This window comes from Giraffa tippelskirchi, chromosome 5, assembly GCF_054371585.1.
Source record: "Giraffa tippelskirchi isolate mGirTip1 chromosome 5, T2T-mGirTip1v1.2.pri, whole genome shotgun sequence".
Taxonomy (NCBI): Eukaryota; Metazoa; Chordata; class Mammalia; order Artiodactyla; family Giraffidae; genus Giraffa; species Giraffa tippelskirchi.
The window spans coordinates 186603843-186631311 of NC_137279.1; the positions used below are offsets into that span (position 1 = coordinate 186603843).

Genomic DNA, 27469 nt, shown 5'->3' on the forward strand with positions numbered 1-27469 from the left:
CGTGGAGATCTGGATGAGAAGGTTTCAATGGGAGGTGACGAAATGTGACAGTGAGTGAGGACAAACCATTCCCCAAAGTCATCAGTCAGTCAGTCAGCTCAGTCGCTCAGTCACGTCTGACTCTTTGTGACCCCATGGACTGCAGCACGCCAGGCTTCCCTGTCCATCACCGACTCCCCGAGCTTCCTCAAACTCATGTCCGTCATGTAGGTGATGCCATCCAACCATCTCATCTTCTGTCGTACCCTTCTCCTCCCACCTTCAATCTTTCCCAGCATCAGGGTCTTTTCCAATGAGTTGGTTCTTCACATCAGGCAGGTGGACAAAGTCATCAGGTAATGGGAAAAAGACAGACCAGGCAAGGAGGAGGCAAGTGGATGCCTGACTCTCGGTCGTGGCTGCCCATGGACCAAGCCAGAGGATGTGTGCATCCCAGCAGAGACATGTCTATTTAATTGGCCTGGGGTGGAGCCTTTCAAATACACAGTCAAGGCTGAGAACCACTAGCAGAGAAGATTGCTGAGGTTTTTTAAAGATGGGAAAACACTGAACTAGCTTATGGGGGAGGGGAGGAGTAAGATTAGGGGAGAGGAGAATATCCAGAAGGGTCAGGGTGGTTTGGGAGCTGTCCCAGCAGGTGACAAGGGAACCCTGGAGAAATATGAGAGGACCATAGGGCTAAAGGCTGACATGGATGCATTCACGAGTGGTCTGGGAGACCCATCTACTGTTTGTGGGCAGGAAAGTTAGGGTTTGTTTTTTTTTTTAACGAGCTGCTCTGAAGAGTGTGGAGAGTTGAAATAGGAAAGCAAGATGAACTAGAAAAACACAGGTTTCAGTCGGCCAGCCAATAAGGAAGGCAGAACTGATGTCTGGAAAACCCTGGCCACCATACTGGTTGGAGCTGTGGGTTTGTTCGGTGCTAAGTTGCCTGGCAGGGGGACTTGTCTGGTGAGGGTCAGTAATCCCATCAGGAGGCAGTCTGGCTGGAGGTTTTCGGGGAGCTATGGAAGGAGGAGGGGATGATGAGGTGACCGGAAGCCCCAAGGAGAGGAGTCTAGGGTGTGGATGCTGTGTGTGATAGGGGCTGAGTGTGTGGACGTGGGGAGGGGAAAAGGCAGGGTTGGGGCAAAGACTGGAGCTTATGAGAGATGGAAGGGAAGGAGAACTGGGTCTGAGGGGTGGAGCTAGGTCCAAAGGTCAAGGTTTGTGTTACAAATATTTCAAGGGCTCAGCTACAATGGGCAGAGGTAGGAGTAGATGCCAGTCCAGACATGGGGGTAAGGAGGACTCTTGCCAGGCCCCCAGGAGCAGGATGGGAAATAAGGAGAGGAGTGGGTAGCGGCCAGATTAGAAAGTCTTTGCAAGGAAAGGATTTTGAACTTTGTTCCATAGGCCGTAAGAGCTACTCAAAGATTCTCAGCAAGGGAGTGATGGGACCAAAGCAAGTCTTGTAAGAAGATGCATCTGGATGTTCTTTGCAAACCAGGGCTTGGAACTTTAGATTTGGGACATCAAAGAGGTCACAGTTATAATTTGAACAAGCACCTTCTGGTGGGAAGGGATTTGCCGTCTGATGGTTTGATAGCCAGCCCAGGCTATTCTGCCACAGTCTACAGGGTGCTCGTCAAGTCATTTCTGAGCTCACCACACAAAGCCTAGAGGACTGCATAGACTATTCCACCAGATTTTCTTCTACCAGGAACCTGTTCTGATTCTGTGGTTCACACACATCTCCAAGGTCCTTAAAAACCTTAAGGTTTCTCCTCTGAAACCTTATGCAGGGGCCCATCCCCCCAGGCCTGGAACCCAGCTACTCCTGCATCTGTGCTACCTCTAACAATGGTCTGGGTGACTGCTGTGGTGGGGGCATCAGGGGCTTCCAGGAGGATTTAGGTGAATGGAGCAAAGGCTCTGTCCTGAGAATTTCAGAGTCAAGCACAGAATTCTGGGCCCACCTAAAGCAAGGTGTGGAGCATGCACAGCCGTTATGAGATTCAGCAGACATGAGCTAGAATCTCAGATCTGCTACTATCTTGCTGGTGGATTATTTTACCTCTCTCATTCTCAGTTTCTCTACCAGTAAAATGGGGATAATGACAGGACCTCCCTTGTGAGGTTTCATGAGGACTGAATGAGGCAGTTCATGCCAAAAGCTTAGCTCAGGGTCTTACACGTGGTTGCCGGTAGAAAGCCATTCACTAACTGATATTGTTGTTGTTATTGTTTAGTCACTCAGTCGCGTCTGACTCTTTGCAACCCCATGGACTGCAGCATGCCAGGCTTTCTTGTCCTTCACTATCTCCCAAAGTTTGCTCAAATTCATGTCCATTGTATCGATGATGCCATCCAACCATCTCATCCTCTGTCATCCCCTTCTCCTCCTGCCCTCAATCTTTCCCAGCATCAGGCTCTTTTCCCATGAGTCAGCTCTTTGCATCAGGTGGCCAAAGTACTGGAGCTTCAACTTCAGCATCAATCCTTCCAGTGAGTATTCAAGGTTGATTTCATTTAGGATTGACTGGTTTGATCTCCTTGCTGTTACAATTCAGTAAATATTTAGTGGATCCTGCTATGGACTGAATTGTTTTCCCTCCAAATTCACATATGGAAACCCTGACCCCCCTAACGTGACTATATTTCAAAATGGGGTTTTTAAGAGGTGATCAAGATTAAATGAATTTTTAATTTCACCCCTGGGTATATAAACCCCAAATTTCACTAATTCAAAAAGCTATATGCAACCCCAAGTTCATAGTAGCATTATTGACAATTGCCAAGATACAGAAGCAACCTAAGTGTCCATCAACAGATGAAAGGATAAACAGATGTGGTATACATGTATACAATGCAATACTACTTAATCATAAAAAACAATGAAAATTTGCTATTTGCAACAACATGGTTGGATTTGGAGGACATTATGCTTAATGAAATAAGTCAGACAGAAAAAGACAAATACTGTATGATATTGCTTATAGGTGGAATCTAAAAGTCCCACAAACTAGTGAGTAAAAAAAGAAGCAGACTTATGAATACAGAGAACAAACTAGTGATTACCAGTAGGGTGGGGAAAGGAGGAAGGGATAACATATGGGTAAGGGATTAAGAGGTATAGATTAGTATGTATAAAATTAATACACGGGACTTCCCTGACAGTCCATTTATTAAGTCTTCGCTTTCCAATGCAGAGGCGTGGGTTTGATCCTTAGCTTGGAAGCTAAGATCCCACATGCCTTGTGGCCAAAGAAACAAAATATAAAACAAAAACAACACTGTAACAAATTTAAGACTTTAAAAATGGTCCACATCAAAAAAAAAAACAGATCTAAAAAAAATAAATAAGCTACAGGGATATATTGTTCAGCACAAGGAATATAGCCAATATTTTATATTGGATGTATAACCTTTAAAAATTGTGAATCACTGTGTCGTAACACCTGAAACTTATATAATATTATACATCAACTATACCTCAATTAAAATTTTTTTAAAAATTAAAAAAAAAGATTAAATGAGTTCATTAAGGATGGGGTCCTAATCCTATTGGGTTGGTGACCTTGTAAGAGGAAGAGAGATACCTCTGTGTGTGTGTGTGTGTGTGTGTCTGTCTGTCTGTCTGTCTCTGTCTCTCTCTCTATATATATACAGGTACTGAAGGGAAGCCATGTGAGGACATAGTGAGAAGCAGCCATCTGTATCAGGATCTCAGGCTTCCAGCCCCCAGAATTGTGAAAAAGTATTGACAAATGTTTAGTATTGAAGGCCTCTGGTCTGTGATGTTTTGCTATGGCAGCTTGTGCTAAGATACCTACTACCTGGCACTCTGGGCGGGATGCTACAGCCCTGAGGGATGAATAAGGCAAACGTGGATTCTTGAGGAGGTGATGGTTAAGGAAGGGATCCCCTGGGTCGGGAAGATTCCCCGGGAGAAGGAAATGGAAGCCCAGTCTAGCATCCTCGCCTGGAGAACTCCATGGACAGAGGAGCCTGGCGGGCTACGGTCCATAGGATCGCAGAGAGTCGGACACGACTGAAGCGACTAAGCACAGAACGCCAGAGAGCTGCACACGAAACAAGGCAAGTGCAAGTCGTGTTAGGAAACGCTCTGAGCAAGCAAAGTTGTGAAGGCTCCAGTCTCGGGCTCCAAGAGAAGCGATGCTATTTAGCACAAGTGTTGGAAAAAAGCCCTTGCTTCCGGCAGCCTGGGAGTCTGGAGCATCAGGGAAGAGAGGGTGCCATGGGGGGATGGTGGAAGAGGGGGCAGAGGGGTGATCCAGAGAGGACTTCCAGGCAGTTCTGGGGGCCAATTGACGGGCAAGGACGTAGTCAGGACACCCAGGGTTTCCTGAGACCCTGGGCAACCACACAGGAGGAGGAAGTGCATCTGAGGACACTGGGCAGAAGATTCTGATGGGAATAACGCTGGAACCCACCGAGTGTTTGGGTTTTGGCGCATCAGCTAAGAGAACTGCTGGCTGCCAGGGCCGAGAGGCAGAGGAACAGAACAGGAAGCTGGAAAGGGGCTGGCACGTAATCCCCACAGCTGTGGGCAGAAGTCGCATTTAGGGGAGATGGCAACAGGCTCTGCCAAGGGAGGGTGATCACGACTCAGGCTTGGGAAGTGCCCAGTGCCAGGACAGAGGGTGTGGTGGCAAAGGGGCCCAGGGCAGCATGCCCAGATGTCCAGGGCATAATATGTACAGAATAGTTGACAGGGAAAATACCGGAAGAAGAGACCAATCAAGTTTCTATTTTAGTAGCTCAGAATTACATGACAGCCCAGGACAGGTCAGTGGCAGTCGGGTGGCCAGGTGGCCCAGGCAGGGGTATCCAAGTCTGAGGGTCAGAGTTACTGTCTCCAGAGTTTGGCAAATCTGACTCTAGGGGTCAGGGAGCCTGCAGAGGGTGGCAGTTATTCTGGCAATTCAGTTACCTCGGGCACTGACTGCCTGGCTTCACACACTCGGCGTGGGCCTCATACAAGGAAGGTGTAGAGCTGCCTGTAAAGGAAAGTGAAGGTGGAGTCGGTATTGCTAAGAGAGCTGTCTAAAATGGAGCCAGGACCATCCCCTGGTGGCCTAGTGGTGAGGATTCCAGGCTTTCACTGCTGTGGCCGGGGAGCTTTGTAATCATCTTGAGCTTGTTCGTCTCTTACCTTTTCCTTCACTTGACTTATCATGTAATTCTGAGCTACTAAAACAGAAACTTGATGGGTCCCTTCTTCCGGTATTTTCCCTATCAACAATTCTGTACATATTTTGCCCTGGACATCTGGAAAACTGAGAGCAGAAAGAGCTTTAAAAATAAGAGGGTTAAAGTCACATAAAGATTCTACTGCAGGGAACTCCCTGGCAGTCCAGTGGTTAGGGCTCAGCGCTGTCACAGCTGTGGCCCAGGTTCAATCCCTGGACAGCGAACTGAAATTCTGCAAGCTGCACGGCACAGTTAGTAAAATAAAATGGAATGAAAGTGGTGCCAGGAGGCCAACAGTTCAGTCGCTCAGTCGTGTCCGACTCATTGAGACCCTATGGACTGCAGCCGCCAGGCCTCCCCGTCCATCACCAACTCCCAGAGCTTGATCACACTCGTGCCTATTGCATCGGTGATGCCATCCAACCATCTCATCCTCTGTCATCACCTTCTCCTCCCGCCTTCAATCTTTCCCAGCATCAGGGTCTTTTCCGATGAGTCGGCTCTTCGCATCAGGTGGCCAAAGTATTGGAGTTTCAGCTTCAGCATCCGTCCTTCCAATGAATATTCAGGACTGATTTCCTTTAGGATGGTGGTTGGATCTCCTTGCAGTCCAAGGGACTCTCAAGAGCTTTCTCCAACACCACAGTCCAAAAGCATCAATTCTTCAGTGCTCAGTCTTCTTTACAGTCCAACTCTCACATCCATACATGACTACTGGAAAAACCACAGCTTTTACTAGATGGACCTTTGTTGGCAAAGTAATGTCTCTGCTTTTTAATATGCTGTCTAGGTTGGTCATAGCTTTTCTTCCAAGGAGCAAGTGTCTTTTAATTTCATGGCTGTAGTCACCATCTGCAGTGATTTTGAAGCCCCCCCAAAAAAGTCTCTCACTGTTTCCATTGTTTCCCCATCTATTTGCCATGAAGTGATGGGACTGGATGCCATGATCTTAGTTGTCTGAATATTGAGTTTTAAGCCAACTTTTTCACTCTCCTCTGTCACTTTTATGAAGAGGCTCTTTAGTTCTTTGCTTTCTGCCATAAGGGTGGTGTCATCTGCATATCTGAGGTTACTGATATTTCTCCTGGCAATCTTGATTCCAGATTGTGCTTCATCCAGGCCAGTATTTTCCATGATGTACTCTGCATATAAGTTATATAAGCGGGGTAACAATATACAGACTTGATGTAGTCCTTTCCCTATTTGGAACCAGTCTGTTGTTCCATGTCCAGTTCTAACTATTGCTTCTTGACCTGCGTACAGATTTTTCAGGAGTCAGGTCAGGTGGTCTGGTATTCTCATGTCTTGAAGAATTTTCCACACTTTGTTCTGATCCACACAGTCAAAGGCTTTGGCGTAGTCAATAAAGCAAAAGTAGATGTTTTTCTGGAGCTCTCTTGCTTTTTCTATGATCCAGCGGATGTTGGCAATTTGATCTCTGGTTCCTCTGCCTTTTCTAAATCCAGTTTCAACATCTGGAATTCCATGGTTCACATTCTGTTGAAGCCTGGCTTGGAGTATTTTGAGCATTACTTTGCTAGCGTGTGAGATGAGTGCAATTACATCTCAGCCTGGATGGAATCTGATCTTTTGACCTGACAAAATCATTCAGAACACCTGCAGAAACTCAAGCTGCTTACTGGTGTGTGTGTGTTTGTGTATGTGTGTGTGTGTGTGTGTGTGCACGCGCAACTCCATGGACTGTAGCCCACCAAGCTCCTCTGTCCATGGGATTCTCCAGGCAAGAATACTGGAGTGGGTTGCCAATTTCTCCTCCAAGGGATCTTTCGAACCCAGGAATTAGACCCGCATCTCCTACATCGACAGGCAGCTTCTTTATTGCGGAGCCACTGGGTAATACTTACTGGGCCCTTACCCTAAAGTTGCTCTTAATGTTAGGGTATATATCTTGCAGACACCTGACTGCACAGAGCCCAAAGATGAATGGCCAGTGTGCAGGTTGTCATGTCGTTTGTGACAGCAAATGTTGTTAACGGTCTAAGTACCTATCAACAGGTGCCTGGTCCAATGCACTGTGGTGGGCTATAGGAATAGTATGCTGGCTTTAAAAAGAACATGGTAGATACAAAGAAAAAGCTCCATGAAATGTTCAGAAACATCGCTAAGTAAAAAAAGCAAGGTGTACAACAGGGTAAAAAGAAAAGACCTACAAATATATGCTTGCATATGTGCAGAAAGTTTTGCAAGAATATATAAGATGCTGGCCCTGGGCCAGTGGGGGGACTTCCCTAGTGGCTTAGATAGTAAAGTATCCACCTGCACTGCAGGAGATCACCTGCAGTGCAGGTAAATGCAGGTTCGATCCCTGGGTCAGGAAGATCCCCTGGAGAAGGGAATGGCAACCCACTCCAGTATTCTTGCCTAGAGAATCCCGTGGACAGAGGAGTCTGGTGGGCTACAGTTCATGGGGTCACAAAGAGTCGGACACGACTGAGCAGGTTATACTGTACACACGGTGACCGTGGGTGGGGTATGCGGGTGGGTCTGCCATGGCAGGAAAACTTATTTCGCATTGTGCTGGCTGACTTTTTACTCTGTGAATGTATTACTTTTCAGTTAAAGAAAAAAAATGCATCTCTTCCTCATGAATCCCGAGGGAGGAGAGCTGGGGGAGGTGTCACCTGGAATGCCAGCAGCCATCCACATGAAGCCAAGCTGCCCCGTGGGATTTCACACACAGTGTTCAGAATCAGGGTTGTCTTTTTAATTTACTTAATCTTTACTCTCATAAAAGTAGTATGTGGTCATAAAGAACAAAGTAGAAGGAAGATTTGCCGCCTAACTCTGCAATCTTCGTATTTGGTGATTTCTCAAGATAAAGCTTTTTCCATAGCTGGAATCAGCATCTCCAGTTCCCTGAGTTTTTTTTTTATTTTTTCTTGCTCTCTCTTTTTACTTAACATTGTATTATGAATATTTTCTGGTGTCCTTAACAATCTTGGCGAAGGACCCTCATTGTTTTCGTGGCTGTGAGTGTCCGTCACCCAGTTCTCCCCAAAGTCGAGCTTCATTCTTCCCTGTGGCAGTTCAGGTCCATTTGAGTTTCTGGTCCATTTCGTCTCCAGCAGAAGGGGAGAGTGGCTCATTGCCAGGCCTGTGGTACTCCAGGGACATTCTGGAGCAGAGTTCATGGACTCTGTGAGCCCTTGGACCCCTGCATCCGTTCCTGCTGACCTCGTTAGTACACGAATCTGTGAACCGAGACCGTTGGAAAGTGACAAGCCCGGCAGCAGGTCTCACAGGACTCCTGGGCAGAGGGCGGAGTTCGAGGCTCCCCCTGGTGGCGGGGAAGGACAAGGCTCAGAATCCGACCCCTTCAGGTTATTTCCAGAAATGACCAGAATCTTGCCCTGTTTCAAACCAAGGCTGATAAACCAACAGCGAGTGTCATTGACCCCATCTGCCAACTGGAACCCCCTCCCACGGCTCTGGCCCCCCAGACACCAGTTGAGAGGGTCCCCTCTGAGACCCTGGCCGAGTTGACAGCACCCACGTCACCAGGCACCTTACCTAACTCCACAGACCCCAGAGATTTATGACCGAGTGAGATTTGTGGCCCTGGCCTCGCTCCTCTGTGTGTAACTCAGGGCCTGGTTTGGGGGGGGGGGGGGTGAAGGTGCGGGGCTGGGCGGTGCTGTGAACCAGGCAACACCTTCCTACTCTTCAGGAGGCCTGAGGCTTAGGGGCCTGGGAGAGGCCCAGCCAAGCATTCTGAGGACTGCTGGACCCAAAGAGAAGCCAATCGGTGTCTTCAGGGGCCTGGGGAGAGGATGAGGAAAGGTCCCCTCAAAGATGCCAGCCACAGAAGTGGAGGAGTCAGCAGGCGGGGGCGGGGGGGGGCCAGGAGTCCGACAGACCCCCCAGAGCAAGTGGGGAGGGGGGCTGGGAGAGAGAGGGCTGAGCGGGGAGAAGACTTCCTTCCCAGCAGAGGGTCGAGGGTTTGATCCCTCAGTAACAGTCATCTCTGGCCTTCGATTTGAGAGGGGCCCATGGCGGGAGGTTGGAGAAGGAAATGGAAACCCACTCCAGTATCTTTGCCTGAAAAAATCCCCTGAACAGAAGAGCCTGAGATGCTTCAGTCCACGGAGTCGCCAAGAGTTGGACGCAACAGAGTGACGAAAACAACAGACAAACATGGGGGGAGGTAAGTTAATCAGGACAGAGGAGGGTGTCACTCCTTCTGGGAGGGGTTCTGACCCCCTTGACCTGGACCCCTGGCACCGAGAGGGATGGTGCTTGATCACCAAAGGCTCGAGCCTCCTGGTTCTACCTGGTTCTCTGTGAGTGGCCACTCCACGCGCTTCTACAGCCCCAAGATGCCTTTGTGTCATGTCTGGGGTGAGGGAAATTCACTCCTGATTATGCTGGCCGAGTGAGCAGCTTTCAAACTTCATAGTCAAGTATTTCCTTCTGTATTAGGTTCTCCAGAGAAACGATGCCGGTGGAATGCGGTTACACAGAGAGATTTATTTTCAGCAATTAGCTTACTAATTGCAAGCCCCAAATCTGCAGAGTGGGGCTGCAGGCTGGGGACTCGGGGAGGAGCTGAGGCTATGGTTTGAGTCTGAAGGCGGTTTGCTCACTGAATCCCCTCTTCTTTGGGGAGCCTCCGTCTTTTTCTATTAGGGCCTTCCACTGACTGAATGAGGCCCTCCCGTGATATGGAGAGCAACCGACTCAGAGGCTCCTGATTCAAAGGCTAATCACTCCTATGAATATCTTCACAGGGACATCTAGAATAACGTTTGACCAAATATCTGGGTGCTCTGACCCAGACACATTGACACATAAAACTATCTCATCTCCCTTTGTTCTTGGTGACTCAGTAACCACTTTCACTCCCCCACTTCCTTCCCATAAGACTGTATGGTTGACACCAATTCTGCCAAGGCTGGTGGGGACTGAGGAGCCCTGGGATACAGTAAAGAGCTTCAGTAAACAAAGGAGGGAAAGGGAAGCATGGTGATTAATACTTAGAAATATTGTCCGTCACGTGTGAAGGGGCCTACATCTCTACCTCCTCCCCCTCACCCCTCATCCTGACACCTGGGACTCCATAAGCCCTCTCCTCGTCTGACCCCTTCTCAGACCTTGAAACCCACTCTGCTTCCTGTCCATGACGGAAAGACCCTGGACAAGTAGCTTCATGGTCCCATGGGATCATCGCACCTCTCTCTTGGTTCCTGTCTCTGTCGCTTGCCACCTCCGGAAATTTCAGAAGCAGAGTCCCGCCTATGCCTTGGCACCTGCCATGGAAGTTCGTCTCTTCAACACTGAAGTTTTGTCTATTTTTTCCAGAACTTCTAGAGATGCTCTATTCAGACGCTCTGTCCACCTTTAATTGAGTTGTTTGGCTTTTGGACGTTGAGTTGTATGAGTGCTTTGTGTATTTTGGACATTAACTCCTTGTAGGATATATCATTTGCAAATATCTTCTCTCATTCAGTAGGTGGCCTTTTCACTTTGTTGACAGCTTCCTTCACTATGCAAATGCCTCTTAGTTTGATGTGGTCTCATTTGTTTATTTTTGGCTTTGTTTCCGTGCCTGAGGATATAGTGCCAAAAAATATTACTAGTACTGATGTTAGATGGCATCGTGCCTACGTTTTCTTCCAGAAGTTTCATGGTTTCAGGTCTTACATGTAAGTCTTTAACCCAGTAAACATTTTTTGTGTGTGTGTGCATGATGTGAGAGAACAGTCCAGTTTGATTCTTTTGCATGTAGCTATCCAGCTTTCCCCAAACCATTCACTGAAGAGGCTGTCTTTCATCACTTCGAATACTGTGTGCCACTCGCTTCTGGCCTACGCAGTTTCTGCTGAAAAGTCTGCTGATTGTCTAACAGGAGTTCCCTTGTATCTAACTAGTTGCTTTTCTCTTGCTGCTTTTAAGATTGTCTCTTTATCTTTCGTCGTTCCCATTTAATTATGATGCATTTTAGCATGGATTTCCTCAGGTCCATCTTATTAGGGACTCTGTGTACTTCCTGAACCTGTTTCCTTCTCCAGGTTAGGGCTGTTTTCAGCTGTTATTTTTTTCAAATACATCCTCTGACCCTTTCTCTCTTCTTCTTCTGAGGCCCTTACAGTGCAGCTGTTAGTGTGTTTGATGTTGTCCTAGAGGTGTCTTAAACTATCCTCATTTTTTTTAATTCTTTTTTTAAATTTATTTGATGCATTTATTTGGTTGTACTGGTCTTAGCTGTGGCATATGGGATCTTAGTTCCGTGACCAGGGATCAAACCCAATGCCCCCTGCACTGGGAGCACAGAGCTTTAGCCACTGGACCACCAGGGAAGTCCCAGACTATCTTCATTTTTTTTAGTTCTTTTTCTGTCTTCTGTTCAGCTTGGGTGATTCCCGCTGCTTTGACTTTCGGGTCACTGATCCGCTCCTCTGTATCATTTAACATTCTGTTCATTTCTCTTAGCGTGTTTTTGTTTCAGTTATTGTGTTCTTCTGTTCTTTTCGATTCTTTTTTATGTCTTCTAACTGTATTGAAATTCTGTGTTCATCCACTCCTCTCCTGAGTTTGGTAAACATCCTTGTGATCGCTACCTTGAACCCGTTATGGGGTAGATTGTTTATATCCCCTTTGTTTAGTCCTTTTTCTAAGGTTATATCTTGTTCCTTCATTTGGCACTTATTCCTCTGTCTCCTTATTTCCCCCAACTTTCTGTGTTTATTTCTGTGTGTTGGGTAGGTTGGTTACCTTTCCCTATCTTGGAGAAGTGGCCTTACATGGGAGGTGTCCTATGGGGCCCAACAGAGAGCTCCCTGTTGGTCACCAGAGCTTTAGGCTCTAGGAGTGGCCCCGTATGGCGGCGTGTGCCCTTCTGTTGTGGTGAGGCCAGGTACTGTGGGCACACTAGTAGATGAGACTGGACCCCAGCCCAGGCGACTGCAAGGCCATGCCTTAGGCAGTGATGTGGGCCCACTGGGGGACAGGGTAGGCTTGTCCCATCGCTGGCTGTGCAGCCCAGAGGGGACTGGGGCCTCTGCTGGTCCTCTCGTGAGTGCGGTTGGGTCTCTGCATGGTTGTCTGTGTGGTCCAGTGCAGAGTTAGCTGGGGCCTGGTACCAGCTCACTGGTGGGCGGGGGTGAGTCCCCAACACTAATATGCTAGAGGGAAGACTCCAAAATGGCTCCTGCCAGTGCCGCTGTTATTGGGGTACAACAAGCTCCCCAAAATGGACAGTGCCTGTGTCCCTGTCCCCAAGGGGAGCCCCAGTTGCCTGTACCCTCTCTGGGAGCCTCTCCAAGGTCAGCAAATACGTCTGATCTAGCAGGGTTCTTTCAAACTACCGCCTCCGCACTGGGTCTCAGAATATGTAAGATGTTGTTACATCGTCTTGTGTGTGTCTTTTAAGAACAGAGTCTCTGGTTCCTAGAGCCCTCTGGCTGTTCTGAACATAAGCTGTGCTTGGCTTTCAAAACCGGACGCTCTGGGGGCTTGTCATCCCAGTGCAGGACCTTTGGGCTGGGGAGACTGATGTAAAGGTCAGACCCCTTACTCCTTGGGGAGGATCCCTGTGGTTGTGATAGTCATCCCATTTGGGGGTTGCCGACCCCAGGGGGTGTGGATCTCGACTCTGCTGCGTCTCTACCCTTCCTGCTCATCTCATCGTGGTCCCTTCTTTACATCTTCAGCTGTGGGAAATCTGTCCTGCTACTCTTTAGATCGTTGCTCTGTAAGAAGGTATAATTTTGGTGTGACCACGGGTGGAGGTGGGCTCAGGGTTTGTGGGTGGAGGGAGGGAGGAAGGGAAGGGGAGGGGGAGGAAGGAAGGGAAGGGGAGAGGGATAATGAAAGGAAGGAGAAAGAGAGAGACAAGGACACACAGAGTGTGAGAGAGAGACAGAAGCAGAGGCTTCCTACTCTGCCATCTTGCCTCCTTTCCTGTTAGCTTTTTCTGGCATGCTCTAGGTAAGATCTATGGGTACCAAGCAAGCAAAGGAACAACCTCAGAGGGGACGCCTGGAAGCCAGTATTCACGGGCGGCACAAAGGATGAAGCAGTGCCATGAGTAATGACATAAAAGAACGGGGTTAGAAAATGCAGAGGCAGGAGACTGATGCTGTCTCAAAATGAACAGGTTCTGAATGCCACCAGACTGTGAATAATAGCAGCCCTGCTCCCCTCCTCTTGCTGGATGGGATATAAAATCAGCCAGATGCATTTGACAGTAAAAAACAGCACCTGAGCAGGAAGAGAAAGACATCACAAAGAGTCTTCTAGGGTGCCGATTGGACACGGAACATACATAATTATCTCCTCTCTGTCCCTTATTCTAAACTGTCATTGAGAAATTCCTACCTTACCTGGGTCCCTGAATTTTGAAAGACAGGTTTTAATGAAATTGTTTATATGTAGACAGGGGCCCTGCAGAAGAAAATATTTACTGAGGCCCCATTCACCATAAGGGCATTTTTGATCCAGAAGCTGGGGTTTTCTGAATGTCAGGGGCAGAAGGGCTGCGGGACAAGGAAGCTGACAGTGTCAGACGGTTTAGGTAATTGGGTTGGGAAGGAAGTGAAGATGGGATGTGTGGAGTCCTGCCCCAAGGCCACAGAAGCGGAGCCCAGAACGAAGATCTCCTCCAAAAATTGACTGAGTTGCTTTGTAAACGTTCCCAAAAGCCCCCCGCCACCCCTGATCATCACCAGCAGGCTTCCTGACTCCAAATTAGGCAAAAACGCCCACCTCAGTGATCACCATATAGTGCCCTAACCAATCACCTAATGCCAACCTTCCAGCAGGAATTTCCTTTGTCTTGAGGCCATAGAAACTGGCTATTAACCCGCGAAAATTGTCAGCTCTCCCTGGTCTGTCAGGAGGTTGGCCTGCTGAGCTTGCAGCACCCACATTGTCTCTGCTCTCTGTTCATAATAAACTCACTCCCTTCTGAAATGCTCTGTGTCTGGAAATTCTTTTCCAACCTGCCTCAGACTACCATGACAGGATCAGTTCAGTTCAGTTCAGTTGCTCAGTCGTGTTCGACTCTTTGCGATCCCATGGACTGCAGTATGCCAGGCTTCCCTGTCCATCACCAACTCCCGGAGCTTACTCAAACTCATGTCCATCAAGTTGGTGATGCCATCCAACCATCTCATCCTCCTTTGTCCCCTTCTCCTCCCGCCTTCAATTTTTCCCAGCATCAGGGTCTTTTCAAATGAGTTGGTTCTTTGCGTTGGGTGGCCAAAGTACTGGAACTTCAGCTTCAGCATCAGTCCTTCCAATGAATATTCAGGACTGATTTTCTTTAGGATGAACTGGTTGGATCTCCTTGCAGTCCAGGGACTGAAGACTCTCAAGAGTCTTCTCCAAGACCACAGTTGGCATCAATTCTTGGCGTTCAGCTTTCTTTATGGCCCAACTCTCACATCCACACATGACTACTGGAAAAACTATAGCTTTGACTAGACGCACCTTTGTTGGTAAAGTAATGTTTCTGCTTATTAATATGCTATCTAGATTGGTCACAGCTTTTCTTCCAAGGAGCAAGCTTCTTTTAATTTCATGGCTGCAATCACCATCTGTGGTGATTTTGGAGCCCAAGAAAATAAAGTCTCTCACTGTTTCCATTGTTTCCCCATCTATTTGCCATGAAGTGATGGGACCAGATGCCATGATCTTGGTTTTCTGAATGTTGAGTTTTAAGCCAACATTTTCCACTCTCCTGTTTCACTTTCATCAAGAGGCTCTTTATTTAGTTCATCTTCTTCACTTTCTGCCATAAGGGCGGTGTCATCTGCATATCTGAGGTTAATGATATTTCTCCTGGCAATCTTGATTCCAGCTTGTGCTTCATCCAGCCCGGCATTTCACATGATGTACTCTGCAAATAAGTTAAATAAGCAGGATGACAATATTCAGCCTTGATGTACTCCCTTCCCGATTTGGAACCAGTCTGTTGTCCTGTGTCCAGTTCTAACTGTTGCTTCTTGACCTGCATAGAGATTTCTCAAGAGGACAAGGCAGGACAGGAGGACAGGACAGGATGGACCTTAAAAATTAGAGGAACATGAATGACATGTGTGTGTCTTGTATGTGTTGTGTGTGTCTTGTACGTGTTGTGTGTGTCTTGTATGTGTTGTGTGTGTCTTGTATGTGTTGAGTCCATCTTGTATGTGTTGAGTCTGTCTTGTATGCGTGGTGTGTGTCAAAGGGAAACCACACTGGATCAAATGGCAGGGACAGTCCCACTGGCCACCCCGACCCTGCTGAACTATGGGACTCAGTGGGAACAGGGGTGAGGAAAGGCGGGTGGGAAGGAGTGTTGAGGGAGATCGATATAAGTGGAAGGGTCTTGGATGTGCTAGAGGGTCTCTGTGGATAAGTTGGTCAAGGTGCTAGGGGGCCAGCACTGTGGGCGGGTCCTCCTGAAGGACCCTGGAGGGACCTGGGGACTTCGAGGGAGGAAGCTGGTGGAGCTCAGCAGGGGAACGAGAAGCCTGGGAAGTATATGGTGGGAGCATCCCAGGAGCAGGTCTCTTAGCCCCACGTCGGTGGCCCCATACCTAGCTCAGCCTTGATGCGGGCTTTCAGAAGGCTTGGGAGTTTCTTCCCTGGGTTCAGACAGAGGAGCAAGGGAGAGGGCATTGGTGGGGGGAGGGAGGGGGCAGTGGTAGGGAAGGGGAAGCTCAGAGCAGCTGGGGGAGGAACTGGCTTTGAGGAGGAACTGGCTTTGAGGTGGTGAATGTCGGGACCAGGGAGATCGCTGGGCTAGGTTTCCAAAAGGAACTGCCCTTAGAAGCCAAGAAGGCCTGCCGGAGGATGGCCATGCCGGAGAGGACCCCGGAGATGACCCCACAGGGGTAGCAGCCCACCCCCTGGGGTCCCTTTAATGGGCCCAGTTTCCCCCGCCTCAGGCCTGAGTTGACCATCTCCTCCCCGCCCCCCATCCCCGTCTGCTCTTCCCTCAGGCAGGAGGTGAGCCCCGTCCAGGATTCAGGAATCAGAGCGCTTAGCTTTGCTTTTCAGCATCAACTGTTGCGGGTGGCAGGCCCTGGGGGCTCCCGGCACACGTGAGCTCCTCTGGGGCTGCTCTCCTTTAGGCGGAGAAGAGGAAACCGAGACTGAGAGGGAGAAAGAACCAACCAGCTCCTGCAGCTTGGATGCAGAGGACCCGACTCAAGTGGAGGCTTGCCTGGCCCGGGTGCCTGGACGCGGCTTCTTCTGTCATGTCAGGGGGCTGGCTGAGGGCTGAGACGGGACTGGGGGTCTTGTGCAATAGGTCGGCACCTGCCCCTTCACCCTGGTGTGCTGACCCGAGCACTGAGGGCTCCCTGTCTGGGGTCCAAGGAGGGTGCCTACTGATCCTGGATGGTGGTCCCCACCTCCCCAAAGGCAGCCCCCCCCCTTTGAGCTGTGGACCAAGGCAACAATGCCTGGCCACCTCCACCTCCAACTCCAACTCTACCTGAGATGTGGGACTCAGGGAGGAACGCCATCCTTGCCAGATGGCCAACTTGCCCCACGCGGGGGGGCATGCGCAAGTGTCCCAAGTGTCCCAGAAAGATCCAGTTGTCACCCTGCAAAAGGTCCATGTCCCAAGAGCCCTCCCAGCTCCCTCTGCATGTCCCTAAGCTGGGCCAGAGGGGTCAGGATGTGCTGCCCTGGAGAAGGATTGCCACGGGCTCCCATATACCTGCCGGCCCCCACGATGGGTATAAAGTGTCGCAGAGCCGTCCCTGGGGAGCCCACAGGTGGTGTCACCCAAGGTCTTCCCAGCTCCCAGGAGCTGAACGGTGCCCGGGTGGCCATGTGTGTCTCAGTATGAGAAGGGGGGCTCGGCTGGTACCCCTCCCTCTGATTTTGCTCGGCCTGGGGGTGGCGGCAGGTGGGGAGCAGGCCTCAGCCCCAGTTGAGAAGCCTGGCCCTGTGAGCCTCTGACCCATGGGCATGTTGGAGGGAGTGGACAGGGAGGTGGAAAGCTCGGGGGTAGGGCAGAGGGCTGGGGTGGATGTCCAGGGCGTGGCTGCCCCACGCAGGGCATCGGGTCATGGGCCTCGGAATGGCCAACACTTGGGCCTCGCTCCTTCAGAGGCTGGCCCTGAGCCTCCTGACGACAGAGGAGCTGATAGATTCCCCCAGAAGGACTCGAGCTGATATTCGCCATGCCAGAGACGGAGACCCATTAAAGGAAGGAGCCGGTGGGGGGCGCGGGCGGGATGGGGGGCTGGTGAGAGGGAGGGGCAGCAGGCTGTGAGGGGGAAGGTGGAGGGCTGTCTTGCTTGGGCTCTGCAATGAGGAAGTTCTCTGAAGCTCAGCTTCCTTTCCCTCGCCGAGTGCCTGAAACAGGAAGTCTGTCAGCAAGCTGGTGGCAGCAGCAGCAGCTGGGGCGGCTGAAAGGGAACCCACGGCGGGTCGCAGTGCAGGAGGGCCCAGCTCCTCCGTCAGTGCATTGTCCAGTCCTGTGGCGAGGCCGCCGGGCCCGGCCCCAGGGAGACCCACGCCCGCCATGGTCCCCTGCTGGAACCACGGCAACATCACCCGCTCCAAGGCAGAGGAGCTGCTCTCCAGGACGGGCAAGGACGGGAGCTTCCTCGTGCGTGCCAGCGAGTCCATCTCCCGGGCCTACGCGCTCTGTGTGCTGTGAGTACCCGACCTGCCCACCCCGGCCCAGGCTGGCAACGGAGGTGATGGAGGTGCCGCTTGGGCACAGGGCAAGCTGGCTCGGGGCACGTCAGGGCCCCTGCCCTTGGATGGGGTTGTTTCTGAGTCCAGCGACCTTGTGCACTCCCCAGGTTTGTTGGTGGGTCCAGCTGAGGCCCTTCGGGGGAACTGATCGAACTTGGAGTTGGGGTTTTGAGAGCAGGAGCCCTCCAGGGCTAGCCTGGGGCCTGGGCCGCACACCCCAGCGACCAGTGAGCAGTAGGGCCAGGGGCTTCCTAGAGGTTCCAGGGGCCAAGAGGAAGGGGGGGTCTCCAGGCCCTTTGAGCCGGGTGGAAACTCAGGGCTCCGTGGTGGTGGGTGTGTTAGAAAGCAGCTGGGTCAGTTCAGGTGTTGGTCAAAGATGCCCAGTTGGGAAATCCTTCTGGAAGAACGGAAGTGGCAAGAGGGAACCCTTCCTGTGCCAGGGTGTGGGTCTTTAGAGGAAGCTGTTGTCTGGGGAGCCGTGAACACGGGGAGTCACTCAAGAAAGTATCAGAGGCTGTATCTGGGGCCCTGGGAGCAGAGGAAGTCACGTTACCAACAGCAGGAGCCACTTCTCACCCATCCTCGGCCCTCAGCTGTGTCCCCACCTTTTGAGGCCTCTTCGCCACCATCGACTGTCCCCCCACCCCCAGCTCTGGGATGTTGCTGAATGCGCCAGTTGTCCTAAAACTGGGGAACCGGCCACTTGCTGAAGGTTCCTTTTTGAAACACCCTTCTCCACCAATGTCTGAGGGAGGCCCTTGGCCCTGCCACTCTGCCGCCCTGCGGTCTAACCATGCCCGCTGGGGCCTTGGGCGTGATGGGGGAAGGGTATGTTCACCTGCACCTCTCAGGTAGCACCCCTGGGCTTGCAGAAGGGTCCCTCTGAGCAGGCAGACCCTACCGCTATCCATGCAGGAGGGGAAATGGGTTATGGACCACGGGCCTTATTCGGAGCTTGTTCAGTTTGAGCATTTTTCTGTGCGTCAACCTATTTCAACCTCACGACAATCTGCACTGCAGGTCCTTTTATTGGCCCCTTTTGCAGATGTGGAAATTGAGGCTCAGACAGGTTAACCGAGTGATGACAAGGTCAACGCTGTCTGTCCCCAGAGGCTGCACCCAGACAGACAGACTGCTGCCACCCCAGTCCTGTGCCTGTCAAGCCAGTGTGAGCCTGGGTTCCAGTAGCATTGAGACAAGCCACGGTGTTTACAGGGTCAACTGGGAGTGTTTAGAAAGTAACCCAGGCTTTTAGCTGGCCGCCTGGCCAGAGGTCTGACTGCATCAGAGCCTCACCCTCCCAAGGTTGGCTTCCTGAGCCCCCAGTTCTCACACCTGAGGGGAAGGGAAGCAGACTCAGTCTTCCCCACAGGCACAGCCCTTGTGGGGACCCGTCGACCTGGGCGTAGAGACAGTGGGGACGTCCTGATCTGTCTCCCCTCAGCCCACTTGTAGCTCTCCCCCTCCCCTGGAGACCTGGAGAGCTTCCAGGCCCCAGCTCACTAACCTTCACAGCAGCCCCTTGACCAGGGAGCCGTGGTCAGGCTCAGCTACAGACTGGAACATGGGTCTCTGACTGCAAACTGGGAGCCTTGTGACAGCCAGGGCCAGAGCTGGGAGAAGCCATGAAACCTCTAGTCCCACCGCCCCTGACCTTGCAGGTGGGCAGACCTCAGAAAGCTTGAGGCCTTTGTCCACACCGCCCTGTTGTGTGTGTGTGTGTGTGTGTTAGTTGCTCAGTGGTGTCCGACTCTTTGCGACCCCGTGGACTGTATAGCCCATCAGGCTCCTCTGGGATTTCCCAGGCAAGAATACTGGAGTGGGTTGCCATTCCCTTCTCCAGGGGATCTTTCTGACCCAGGGATCGAACCCAGGTCTCCTGCTTTGCAGGTGGATTCTTAACCGTCGGAGCCACCAGGGGAGCCCCCACACCGCCGGGCTGGCTGGTGGCAAACTGAGATTCCCAGAGGGTGTGCGGCATTCGTTCCTCCGTCTCGCTTCTCCTTCCCTCCCCTCCCAGGTGATGAGTTACTCCCGGAGCCTCGGCAACTGTGCAGGGTCTGCCTCTTCGGGAGGGTACCTGTGGCCCACACCCCACCCCATATCCACCACCCTCTGAGTCCAGGGCTGGGCTTCTTGTCAGTCTTCCAGCTCAAGGCTCCTTTAGCTCCAGACACCAGGGCTTGGAACCCTCGCCAGGGAGCCCAGCCGTGAGGCCAGGCGCTAACCCCAGGCCTGCCTGGGGCTCCCCTTTCCCCTTGGCTCTGTGGAGGTGGGGGGGAGTCATGCTTCCCGCAGGGGCAGGAACCCCTGTAGGCTGTGGGACACCACGAACCACCGAACTTTCCAAAACCCTGGGAGACCTCCTTTCGCCACCACCTGTAATGTTGCCAATTAAAGAGATTTAAAAATGAAAACCTAGCTAAAGAGACATCCGACTCCCGCCTCTCAGCCGCTGGTTTCACGGAAGTATCCTTTAACAACACTGAAAAGGCAGGAAGAACGTGATCTTAAAATACAAAACAAAAAAAGTCAAAAAGCCAGTTGTTTAAATCACAGAGGTTTGACTTCTTGAAAAACAACCCCCCACCCTCCCACCCCATCCTTAGCTTTCTCTGTTCCTGGGACTGGTGAAAACCTTGCCCTCCTGGTCCTCGGCCAGCGATGGGCACCCCAGTGGGGTTCCACAAGCATCAGTTTCCCAGGCATCATGCTCTACCCTCTGCTTCTCTCTGAGCTGTTGAGAGAGCAGGATCCCAGGTAAGCCAGCTATGGGGTCAAGGCCTTTTAATGACCCTGCTCCACAGTGAGCGAGGAAGCAGAAGGAAGCCTCCAAGACTGGCTCTCCTATGCTGGAAAAATGTATATGGGAAAAGACCTCGGGCCCCGGGTGCCCAGACCTGCGCTGCCTGGACCCCAGTGGCTCGAACATATTCCTGGCCCCTCCAGTTGAGAGGGGGTTGCAGCAGGGGGCTTCCCATGCCTGGTTTAGGCTGAGGTACTTGGAGCTCCAGGAACTGAGGATAGCTTCCTTGGGAGTGGCCTGCTTGCGGGGGGCAAAGAGGACAGGATTTGCCTATTTAAATGGAACTAAGGAGGGGGTGAAGGAGACGCCAGAAGACAAGGCTGCGATTGAGAGTGGCCCACGTGATCCATGCGTGATCCACGCGTGCATGTTCGCCCCTGAGCCTAGCAAACACGCACTTCCTCTCGGGAGGTCAGCCCTACTACCTGCCATGGAGCGAGAAGACACAGGTGCCTCCTCCACAACTCAGGGGGACCCCGAGGCCCATCTCAGGGTGCAGAGAGCTGGAGGGGAGGACCCCAGGCAGCTGACCACACGGACGGAGTCCCTCTCTGCCTTCTTGCAACAAGGGGCTTGAGATCGTGAGGGGCAGTGGGTCTTCTGGGCGGGGCCTATGTCACGCTCCCCTGGCCCCACTCCAACCCGCTAGCAGACTAGGGAGGTCAGGGGGGCTCCTTGAGGGGGCCGTCCGGCCCCTTTGGTACGGAGGATGCTAAGAGACCGTCAAGCTTGTGTCCTCCTCTCCTGCCAGGACTGTGCTTCCACGTGAGGCCAGCACCCCTGCCATGTGCTTTATGCTGCAGAGAAGAGGTACACCTTTGGGAATTCGGGTCCATCCACGTGTGGGATCACGGGTCAGTTGGGGCCAGGCTCTCCTTGTCCTGGCTGGGTGGGTTGAACTAGAACAATGGCCCAGAGGAGTCAGAGATACACTGCCATCTCTGTAAGGGCAGCCCAGCCCCCGGGAGCAAGCCTGTATATTCTGGGTCCATCAGCCACCATGCAGGATGGAGCTGCCTGGTCCCGTGGTGTTCCCACCAAACCACACGGGAGAGAGTTGGCTTCCCTCCCAGGGGCAGGGGCAGGCATGTGCTACCCGTGACTCCGTAACTGACGCCTGGCCCAGCCAGCTGTGGCAAGGACGCGGTCTTAGTTTCCCTCAGCACCTGGCCGACCACAAGCTGCCCAGGCAAAGCTACAGCCGCCTTCCCAGGGACAGTACAAGGCAGCCTGGACTTGGCAGCCTTGTGAGCACAGCCAGAAAGATAAAGAGACCCCAGAAGGACATTTCATCACCAAAAGTGCCCTCCGAGAAGGCATTCTACTTGTTAGGAAGAAGGTTATGGCCCCTTGAGGTAGGGCAGGCCATACCATTGCAGCCTTCTCTGCAAACCGAAGGTGGACACTAATGCATTCTGCCTAAAAATAACAGCAGAAGACAACCTGCATGTCAGATTCTGTTCTAAGCTCTTTGCACACACTAACTCACTCACTGTCCACACTGGCCTTCGGAGGAAGTGTGGTTATTATCCCCACTTTACAGATGTGAAAACTGAGACCCAGAGAGGTTAGGTAACTTGCTGCATGTTCACAGTACTAATGATGACAGGACTAGGACTTGAACTTACTGTTCCTGAGAGAGAGAAAGAGAGAGACGCCAGCAAATCTGGGTGTGTGTAGAGTCAGGGGAGGCCTGGAGGGGAGACCCCTCGTGATGGAGCATAGAGAAGGGACTTGGCAGGGGGGTAGGGCAGAAATGTCCTGGAGAGGTGTAAAGCCATTCACTGAGGTGTGAATGGGTCTGATGTAATCCTCCTTCCTCCAATCCCCTTTCTAAGTTTAGCAAAATTTATACTGATCCCAGATGCTGGGAAAGACTGAGAGCAGGAGAAGAAGGGGGCGACAGCAGATGAGGTGGCTGGATGGCATCACTGACTCCATGGACATGAGTTTGAGCAGACTCTGGGAGATGGTGAAGGACAGGGAAGTCTGGCGTGCTGCAGTTCATGGGGTCACAAAGAGTGGGACACAACTCAACAACTGAACAACAGCGACAAATACTGCTCATGAATTACTTTTGTGCACATGCAAAGAAAAAGACTATTTTTCCTATCTGGTATTGACAAAGGGTGAGAGATGCTGGTGCAGACAGTAGTCAGCGCCAGAGGACCACGGCTCCTAAAAGCTGGTTTGTGTAAGAGATTGTCCAGCTTGCTCTCTAGTTGTTCAGGGACCACTGTTCTGAGCAGTCCTTCTGCGTGCAGGACCAAGAGGGCGTGATGTGCCTGGGGAGGCCTCTCCATCCAGCGGGTTCCTGGCACTTTCTTTGTGTGGTGACTCAGAAAACCCATAGTCAAGCCAAGTGTCTCCAGGTTCTCTGCGCCCCGGCCTAGCGCCCTAGAGCAGTTTTTCCAGAACTAGGGGAGGCTTGGCTTTGCTTTGTTTTTCCCTAGCAGCTCAGCAGTAAAGAATCAGCCTGCAGCGCAGGCGACCCAAGTTCCATCCCTGAGTCTGGAAGATGCCCTGGAGGAGGGCATGGCAACCCACTCCAGTATTCTTGCCTGGAGAATCCCATGGACAGAGCCTGGCGGGCTACAGTCTGTAGGGTCTCAAAGAGTCGGACACAACCAAAGAGACTGATCACCTGTCTACCTGACAGGTGAGAGTCACCTGTGCACAGACATCGGAGCTTCTCCTTTGGGTGGTCCCATCTCCTGGACTGTGAACCCCAGCATGGCCTTGAGAGGTGGTGCTCTAGGCCTTCCTCCCTGCCCCAGCGGTGGAGGCTCTTCCCTCGCTAATTCAGGTCATGTGATGAGGTCCTTAGGGGCAAGCCCTCTGTGATTGGCTGGGCCTCATGTGAGTTCTAGCCTTTGCGAGATGCTAACCTCCCTGTACCCACCCAGCAACCTCACTGGGGAAATGCCCACTCTTTGAGTTAATTTTTTATTGCAGTAAAACTCACATCCTGTAGAATCAGTGTACCATTCAGTGGTGTGTAGTGCATTCATAACCTTGTAAAACCATTAGTTCAGTTCAGTTCAGTCATTCAGTCCTGTTTGACTCTTTGCAACCCTATGGACTGCAGCATGCCAGGATTCCCTGTCCATCACCAACTCCCAGAGCTTGCTCAAACTCATTGTCCATTGAGTTGGTGATTCCACTGCCACCATCTAACACCAGAACATTTTCATCACCCCTCCCCTTCCTAAAAAACCTGAACCTCTTAGGAGTCACTTCCCATCTCCATCCCTCCCAAGCTGTGGCAACCACTGATTTACTTACTTTCTGTCTCTGACCATTTGCCTGTTCTGGGTAATTTCATAGGAATGGAATCATATAATATGTGGCCTTTAGAATCTGACTTTTTTCACCTGGCATGCTTCCAAGATTTATCCATGTTGTAGTATGAGTCATTCCTTTTCATGGACAAATAATAGCCCATTTTATTAAGAGGTCACATTTTATTTAGCTGTTCATCAGTTGACAGGCATTTGGGTTGGTCTTCCTTTTGTGCTATTACGAATGATGCTGCTGTGGTCATTTAAGTTCAAGTTTTTTTATGCACGTGTGTTTTCAACTGTCTTGGGTGGAGCTGCTGGGTCATGTGGAGAAGGCAATGGTACCCCACCCCAGTACTCTTGCCTGGAAAATCCCGTGGAGGAGGAGCCTGGTGGGCTGCAGTCCGTGGGGTCGCTAAGGGTCAGACACGACTGAGCGACTTCACTTTCTCTTTTCACTTCCATGCGTTGGAGAAGGAAATGGCAACCCACTCCAGTGTTCTTTCCTGGAGAATCCCAGGGACAGCAGAGCCTGGTGGGCTGCCGTCTATGGGGTCACACAGAGTCGGACACGACTGACGCGACTTAGCAGCAGCAGCAGCTGGGTCATGTGGTAATTCTGTCTTTTTGTGGAACTGTCCATCTTTTCTACAGTAGTGGTGCTGTTTCATTCCCATCAGCAGGGTCTGAGGGTTCTAATTTTTCCACACACTCACCCACTCTTGTTATTATCATTTTGATAATGGCCGTCCTAGTGGATGTGAAGTAGCCTCTTATTGTGACTTTGGTTGGCATCTCTCTAATGTTGCTGAGCATTAGAACGAATGTTGTTGAGCCTCTGCTCCTTGGCCACTTGTATACCTTCTTTGAAGAAATGTCTGTTCATATCTTTTGCCCATGTAAAAAATGGGGTGATCTGTCTTTCTGTTGTTGTCGCTGAGAGGATAAAACGGGAGAATGTGGACGACAAACAGACATAGTCAGCACCCACTGAACACTGGCTGTTCCTTTTTTTTCGAATTGGAGGATAATTGCCGTGCAACACTGTTGTGGTCTCTGCCGTACATCAACACGAATGAGTCATAATTATATACATATACCCTCTTCCTCTCGGGCCTCCCTCTCCTCCCCACCCCAGCCCTCTAGGTCGTCACAGAGTGCCAGGCGGGTCTCCCCGTGCTGTGCAGCAGCTTCCTGCTGGTTATCTATTTTACACACGATAGTGTCTGTGTCAATGCTCCTTTCTCCGTGTGTCCTACCCTCTCCTCCCCAACGCCGTGGCCACCAGCCCGGTATCCACACCTGCGTCTCCATTTCTTCTCTGTCAATAGGTTCACCGGTCCTGGTTTTCTAGATGCCAGATACACGCCATTAACGTACTCTATTTTTCTTCCTCTGACTGAACGTCGCTCTGTATGACAGGCTCTTGGCCGTGAGTTTTTACCAGCTACCAAATGAGGAGCGACATCTCAGAGGCAGAGGAGGGAAGGCGTCTGTGAGGAGCGTTCCGCAGCAGGAGGAGAGAGGAGGGCGGTGGCTGAGCGTCACTCCTGGGGCTTCCTGGAGCCTCCGGGAGAGACACTGAGCTGTCATGTGGGGCCTCCTCAGAGGAAGTGCTCAGAGAGATGAGGCAGGAAGAGGATGTGGATGACGCACGAGTGGCCGCCGGCTGCGGGGCCGGGGGCCCGGTTTGCGCCTGGAGGTCTGAGAGAGATGGGGGTCTAGGGCACAGGGGCCGGGAAGAAGTGCTGAATGAAGCTGGGAGAATGAAGAGAAAGACGAGATGCGAAGGCCATCTTAAGACTGATTAACTACCAACACAGGAGGGAGAGACTGAGGGATCTAGAGTCCGAAGGCTCCAAGGAAGCCCAGCAGCGGATGAGGTGGCCTGAGTGTCCACAGCCCAGCAGACCAGGCCCCCCGGGCAGCTCTGTGGACCAGCTCCCACCTCTCTCTCCTGCTGATTTCTCAGTCCCTTTGTCCCATTATTGAGAAAAGCATTGTGTTCCAAGTGCCAGGACCTAGACTATTTGGGTTCCATTACTTACTGTAAATGACACTAAAGGATCAGCTGGTCTAGCTCCTCACTTGCCAACCAGAAACCTGTCCTCCGGAGGGGAGAGTCTTGCTGGGCATCCTGTGTGTCAGAGGCAGTGTAGAAATAGACCTTCTGATAAACAGGGCAGCGTTTTTTCAGTTCAGTTCAGTTCAGTCACTCAGTCGTGTCCGACTCTTTGAGACCCCATGGACTGCAGCACGCCAGGCCTCCCTGTCCCTCATCATCTCCCAGAGTTTGCTCAAACTCATGTCCATTGAGTCGGTGATGCCATCCAACCATCTCATCCTCTGTTGTCCCCTTCTCCTTGCACTTTTTTTCAAGTAACCTTAAAAAATACAGTATTAAGTAAAACATATAGAGTTCAAGGTGTTAAAGAAGAAAAGAATTACCCAATCACTGAGATGAGAGACTAACACAAATACTGTTAATTTGTTGCTGTATTTTCTCATTTATATTCTCTCTCTCTCTCTATATATATATAGCTAGATAGATAGATACATATGTCTATACATAGATAGACACATACATACCCCTATAAGTTTCTTAAGCTCCATATTATATTAGTATATGCCTAATACCATGTAATTTTAGTCTGCATTTTCTAGCAACATTAGCATTTTCTCATTTAGTTAACATTTCTTCCTAAATATCATATTTAATAGATGCACAAATTCTATGACACGACGCACCATAATTTATAGAATACTCTTCTATTGTCAGACATTCAAGTTACTAACGGTGCTTTGTTATTTTAAATATGACAGTGATGAAGGTCTTTGTGCAAATATGTGACATTTCTGATGATAGATTTCCAGGGAAGGAATTACTGGATCAAAGGATAATGTTTTTAAGGCTCTTGATGGAAAATGATAAATTGCTTTCCAGAAATCTTGTTATAATTTATGTTCTGGTAAGCAGTGCCAAAGAGCACCCACCTCATTCCAGCCTCCCTTTACTGAATATTTTCATGTTAAAAATATATTGGATTACAAGGTGAAAGGTAGCTAGTTTCCATTCATTTTGATTTCCATTGCTTGATTACAGTCGTGGTAAACTTGTTTGGATTATTGACTGTCATCATTTCTCTCTTGAGGATGGTCTGCTTCATTCTCTCTTTTCCTTTTTTCTTTTGAAACTGTGGTTTTTCTGTTATCACCTCTTTGCATGAATTCCTTATATCAGATTTGTTGCAAATATTTTCCCTGTGGTTGCCTTTAAACTTTATGACTTTTCCCCCCACATTCAGAGGTTGTAAGTTTTTGTAAAGTCTGTCAATCTTGCTCATTTGTGACTTTTTTCCCTTTGCTTCCCAATGGAGAGTCCTTCTGCACCAGGAATTTTGTTTCTTTTTCTTCCTGTGGGCCTTTAGAGCTAATAGACTCAGGCTAAGAGGTCACTCTCCCTTTCCAAGTTCTGGTAGATTGGCTAACGCCATGGGGCCTCGGTTTCCTCATCTGAAAACCA

The 27469-nt window shown here is 50.7% G+C and overlaps 1 protein-coding gene across 1 annotated transcript in view; it reads left to right on the top strand.

The window, feature by feature from the left end:
• Nucleotides 1-17513: 17513 nt before the first annotated feature.
• The window catches only part of INPP5D (inositol polyphosphate-5-phosphatase D), a 135642-nt gene continuing 125686 nt past the window's right edge, over nucleotides 17514-27469 (top strand). Inside the window, exon 1 of the mRNA XM_081491016.1 lies at nucleotides 17514-17814. Within this exon, the coding sequence (XP_081347142.1) occupies nucleotides 17681-17814 (134 nt within the window). The 5' untranslated portion in view covers nucleotides 17514-17680. The remainder of the gene's footprint in view (nucleotides 17815-27469) is intronic.